This window comes from Diceros bicornis, chromosome 17, assembly GCF_020826845.1.
Source record: "Diceros bicornis minor isolate mBicDic1 chromosome 17, mDicBic1.mat.cur, whole genome shotgun sequence".
In the NCBI taxonomy this organism is placed as follows: Eukaryota; Metazoa; Chordata; class Mammalia; order Perissodactyla; family Rhinocerotidae; genus Diceros; species Diceros bicornis.
Genome location: NC_080756.1, coordinates 31,473,268 through 31,479,267, shown reverse-complemented (window position 1 = coordinate 31,479,267; position 6,000 = coordinate 31,473,268). Strand labels below are relative to the sequence as shown.

Here is a 6,000-nt window from a genome sequence, read left to right as displayed (position 1 = left end):
AAGATTATTAATATATGCAATACCTGGTCAAAATAGAGACATAGAAATTAAATTAACATGTTAGAAAGTATATAATCATATGTATATGATTTCATATATATATGAGATTTTATTGAAATCTCAACTTGTACCAACTCAAAATATCATACTATTACTAAGTTCCTGTTAAAATAAATATATCATCTTCTTCAATTAGGTCTTTGTGAAATTATCTTCTGTATGTCAGCCCCCAATGCTGCTTCATAAAGTCAGTGTGATTCATGCCTTTTAGTGACCTTTAGTACTTTAATGACATTTATGTACATTTCCTAACCAATGACAGCATCAAAGTAAATCACTAATAAATTTATAATTCATTTTACTGAGGAAAGAACACAATTTATTATTAAAGTGAGAGAAGTTTTATCTTTCTCTAGTGACATAAAAATGAGAGTGAATCTGTTGCAAAGTGCTGATTTCTCTTAAACTCTAGTTTTGGAAGTGATGTTCTAGCAATAGTTGAAGCAGCTTATTGATTCATAATTTTTCTCCTGAGTATTCTTTTTTGCCATTATCTTGCTAACTAGGAACTAGATCAATCTGAGACTGGTTATATTGTTAAAATTAAATTCAATGTTTCTTTAAAACATTTTAATTAGAATTAAAAGACATATATCAACATACATATCATTTTTGCTACGATGGAAAATATAAAGATAAAATTTAAGAAACATGAGTCAGTCTATAGTCTTCCTATGATGTTTCTAGTCTGATTTTATATGTTAGTTCCCAGGAAAGGAGTGATTCTGGGCTCCCAGCTCCTCTTCAGATAGTGGTTTCACCATGGTCTAGGGTTCCCGGTTCTTCCACTGGCCCCCCTGCACTCCAGCTGGCAGATGGAGAAGAGAAATGGAGAGTTTCATGGCAAGGGTACAGAAGCCAGGCCTGGAGGTGACAGCACTTCTGCCCACAAAATTTTGAAGAATTCCGTTACACGGCTCCACCGAACTGCAAGGAAAGGTTGAAATGCCGTCTCCTTGTGTGCACATGGAAATGATACAGGATTTGGTCAGCATTCAGCATTGTCTCAGCCTCAGAGATACGGCATATAAGCAACTGTGTATCGCTTGCATCACTGTATTTCAGGACCCAGCACAGGTCGCATTCAATACGTGTTAATGAATTAGTGGCAAACTTCCTATTAGCTATATTAACAAATAAAATAGTATATCAAGACTATATGTACAAGATGATACTCAATATTTTGTTCTACTCTAACCTAACTTGAGATCAAATAAAGTTCTGTGACCCATTCATCTAGTGTTACAAAACAAGGTTCATCAAATGCAGAGTTCCTTAGAAATGGTTTCTATCAGAAAATAACGTTACTGGCAGCAGTAACATTGATAGAGGTAATGTCAGATGATATATATGTTATAAAACATTCCATCTGAAAATACAGACATCCACTGATGTGAACTAATATTGTATGACTAGGCAAACGAGAACAAATTGAACCAAGAAAGAAATACAAATACATATAATGTAAACAACTCAAAATATCCAAATGAGGAATCATCAAACTGCTGCCCCAAATACTTGTGGTAAGATACTACTTTGCCCCACACGGATGTATTTACTGCAGTTCTGTACAGAAAAAGTGAGCATCTACTGAGAAAGTATTTCTGTGTGTTGGGTGGCGGTGGGGGCAGGAGGGACGGCGGTTCCTTTAAGTTTCATCAGTAACCAGATTTTAAAAGAGAAGATTGCCAGCATCTTCTCACTTAAAAATAGGTTATGCTAAACTAGGTTGCTAGTACAGTATTATTAATTGCAACACCACTTTTTATTGAAGCAAATAAATTGTTAGAAATTTGCATTTAAATTATAGTTAACATGTATATAGAGGTAAAACCCCTTTCAGTATTAATTTATATTTTAAACTACTTGTTTAAATTATTTCTGACACTATATGGCACAGTAGATTAAACCACAATTACACAGAAAGAGAAAGAATAATTAGGTGCAATACAGTGATATAGGGATAAAAAATGTGAAGGGAGCAAAAAATCCTTTTAACAAGGTCCGAACAGATGCATTAAAAATTAGGGGAGTAGTTCCTTCTCCTCAGGAATATATTTATTGGAGTAGCAGCCAACGAGACTGAGACAGTTGAACTGCCTCCTAAAAGGCTGATTGAGGAGGACTAGGTTATGGGCTACGCTTCAAGGAGCTGGAGGAGCTGTTACCTGGGTGAAGAAGAAATCTGAAGAAATGTGATGTGGCTTCCAAGGTGGAAGTGGTGGCTGGGGAACTCTTTCTGCTTGAGCTGGGGTATTTGGAATGCTGCCCTCTCCTCTCCTATCTCTGGTTTTGGAACATAGCCTCTTTATTAGAGAGAGTAGTGAATTTTAAAATGCCAGTAAGCAAACCAAGTTAAACTATATTTTCTTCAATTTGGTATTAGTTGATGTTTAAAAAAATGACTTGACAAATTAAAAGGACTCTAAAATGCCCTATTAATAAAGTCCTGAGAGCGTTCATGGTGATGGAGGGTCTGATCCTCTTCTGGAAACCTATGGATTGTTAGCCCCACCTTCCTCTTTTACTTCCGTACACCCCTTCAGGGTACTCTGGCCTGATGCTCCTGGCAAGATGATTTGATGCAGTGAGATAAGGCATACTTTGGTGCAGCGACTCGGGTAGAAATTCCAGCTCTGCAGTGCCATGTGACCCACTCTAGGTTCCTCACATTGGTTTCCTTATCTGAAATCCTTAACTCACTGGGTAGCTCTACGACATAAATAAGATTATTATCAAGGGCTCAGTTCAGCGACTTGAGACACATGTGTGACCCTTGGCATGTGGGTCTGCGAGAATGGCAAGCCCCTGGGCAGAGTCCAGAGAAGCTGTAATTATTTTTTCTTTCTTCCTGAGTCCAGAGCGCGGCGCACAGGCGAGCGCAGCGGACCTGCCGAGCACCCCAGGTGTGCGGCCGCAGGTGCGCGCCCGCGCGGCTCCTCTCGGCCAATGGGCGAGCGCGCGGGGCGGGGCCACCCGGAGCGACCCGGCTCAGGGGCCACGCCCAGGGCGCTCGGCTCGGCACAGCGCGTCCTTGGCTGTTTCCCCGGCTGGAGGAGGAGGAGGCGGCGGCGCCGGTGCAAACAAGCTGAACTCTCTGTGCTCTCCTCGTCCCACCCTCGGGAGCCTGCCGGCGACTGGCTCCGGAGAGCAGGGGGTGGAGACAGCCCTGGGTCGGCCGCTGCAGTAGCAGCGTCAGGTGAGTGCGGGAGCCGCAGAGACCCGGGCGTCGCGGCTGCCGCACAAGGAGTCGGAGCCAACCTCTTTGCGCGGCCCTTGGCGTCCCGGGAAGGAAGGGACAAAGAGGCATTTGCCGCGGAGACGGCAGCGCAGCCCCGGAGTCGCCGCTCTCCAGTCGCGCCGAGTCGGCATGCAGGCGACGCCCCCCGGGGTCCCGTCGCCCCTGAGGAGCCTGCCGAGCGCTCACCTGCGGCCGGACCAGGGCGGGAGGGAGCGCGGAGCGCCGAGCGAACCCGGCGCGATGAGCGGCGAGGGCGGCCACAACTTCAGGCGAGTGGCGATCCGGCGGAAGTCCAACCCCTCCTACCTGCCGCACGGGACCCCCCGGCCCTGGAGTAAGCCCCCGTCGCAGCCGAGATGGACCGGGACGGCCGCTTTCAGGGGCCAGGCACCCACGGACGCCCCAGGTAAGTGCCTCGGGCGGGGAGGGGAGGGCTGGGGAGCGGTGGGGCGTTGTCGCAGGTGAAGGACGCGTCGAGCGCCCTGCAGGTGCGCCCCGGCTGCAGAGGGAGCCAGCAGGGGACACTTTCCCAGAAGGCTGCGCCTGGCCATCCACCCCCTGGCCTGTTTTGTCCCTTCCCCCAAAGGACCTTGGGCAGGAACCCGCCTAGGGCTGAGCTTGCCCTGGAGATCACTTATCAGGGAATTCCGGAAGTAAAGATATAACTCGTTAGAAAAAAAAAAAAGTTTGGTTAGAAATTAATACGGCCCATTTTCTAGATACTGAAATTTAATGTTGCTTCGCTAAGTTCGTGCTTTCGGCAGACCTTGTGGAGGTTAGTACAATGAATGGGGGAGGCTGATGTTCATCCTGGTCCGGCAGCCCAGCCGTTGAGTGACCTCGGACCGGCTACCCTGAGTGCTTCCGGTTTTCCCTTTTGGAAAAGACGCTTGACTCCCACTCTGAATGTGAAAAGCTGCAAGTCTCTCGTAGGAAACATGTTCCTAATATCAAGAAGTTGAATTCTCATTGCTGTTTTCGTATTGATAAATTCCGATATCAGTAATGCGGTATTTTGAGTTCTGAATTCTCATCGAATCTTAGTATTGGAAGAAATCCTCAAGATGATCCGTTCAAGCCCACATCTTCTTCACTCTTTAAAGGCATTGCGTTCTCCCGAGGCGAGCTTGAAACTGTAGAAAACACTAGATTTTTTTTTTCTTGATTTGTAAAACTTCTTTAAAATCCCCTCTCTCCCTTTTTTTGCTCCTATGATGCTATAACCAGATGTATGTAGACAAAACGCTTATTTAAGCAGCAGAAATACAAATCCTTTTTATTCACTTTCACTCATTTTGATCTGATTAAAGCTGTTATGATGGTTTAATTTGATAAGTATTGGAGCTTTAAAATTTTTCTGTCGAGTCCTTGTCCTGAAGCTATAGTAGTTATAGGGCAGAAAAACATGATGGATGATGAATTACAAATTTATAGCCACATTAGATAAGGGCAGAAATAGTGATGTGAGAAAATATGTAAACAAGTAACTGAATTACTGTGCTTTAGGTCTCAATTTCCTCATCTGCAAAATGAGGGCACTGATGAGGTAACCTCTGAAATCTCTTCCAGCTTTAGGTATGATTCATTCTAAAATGAATGGAAAAGTGTTTTCTTCCTTTTTAAGTGAAAGTGTATTGCTTTGTTTTGAAATTACTTATTTATGAATTAATTTTTTAATTGAACTACCCGATTTCTTAATAATCAGCTGTTTTCAGTTTGAGGGTAATGGGATCTGAGTTCTTTACATCATCCTTTTACTTAAAATCGCCTGCTTGGTTTCAGACTCCGAGTCAGTGAGCAAAAGATGAAGTGCCCTCCTGGAAGTAAGAGTGAGTCAAGTTGTGGCGGTCTGTAAGTCGTTTCTACAAGGCAGCTGTGCTTATAGAAGAGTCTTTTTTTTCTTTTCCAGTCTCTTTATTATTCAGAGAAAATCCAAAACACTTGAAAAAAAAACAATGAAATTGAGAACCTAACAATAACTTTTCTGGGTCTGTTACATTGTCTCAATATTGTTTACCAGAACACGAAGTTCTTGCTGCTATTATTTTCAGAGTTGAAAAGTAATTACTTTATCTTCCTGGGTAGGACTCTTCCTCTTTACTGTAATATAATCTGCAGTATCTGTTGGATCATGATCTAGTGTTTTGACAGGTAGTCTTAAACTGTTGAGTGACCACACCCTGTTCAATTTGGTGGGTAAAAAATTTTAGAAAGTGCTTCCTTCTTTAAATCAAATCTGCTTCCCTATTAAGTCTCATGCAACTATCTGTCATATAAGTAGGATCCTCCCCTCATCAAAAAGTAAACCAGGTTTCAATTCCCAAGAAGTGCCAATTTACTCTATAGCACCCAGAAAAGTATTTATATATGATAACCACAACATTTAGACCAATTACATACAGAATGGATGTTACTCATTATCGAAATGTTACTTTTCCTCTTGAAGAAGGAACAAAAACTGAGAGGTTAAGAACTCAGCAGAGAATTCAGTTTAGGATGTTATGTTCTATGATTGTGAAACCCACTGTTTTTAGAGTTCTCTGCTTTTTGGCCAAAAAAAAAAAAAAAAAAAACGAAAGTCTATTAACTACACCCCCTATATCTGAATGTGAATCTCATCTCGGTAAGCAGAGAGGTGAGGTAATTGAGACAGGCTTGGGGTGCTATAGCATCCAAGTTCTAGTCCCTCTTCCATTACT

The 6,000-nt window shown here is 42.9% G+C and overlaps 1 protein-coding gene across 2 annotated transcripts in view; it reads left to right on the top strand.

Annotated features, from left to right (window-relative positions):
• Positions 1-3,430: 3,430 nt before the first annotated feature.
• Positions 3,431-6,000, top strand: part of FGD4 (FYVE, RhoGEF and PH domain containing 4) — a 206,326-nt gene continuing 203,756 nt past the window's right edge. For both annotated transcript variants that reach the window (XR_009222557.1, XM_058558530.1), the window contains exon 1: positions 3,431-3,707. Coding sequence is in view for 1 of the 2 variants with exons in the window: in XM_058558530.1 (XP_058414513.1) it covers positions 3,431-3,707 (277 nt within the window). In the remaining variant the exon portion in view is untranslated. The remainder of the gene's footprint in view (positions 3,708-6,000) is intronic.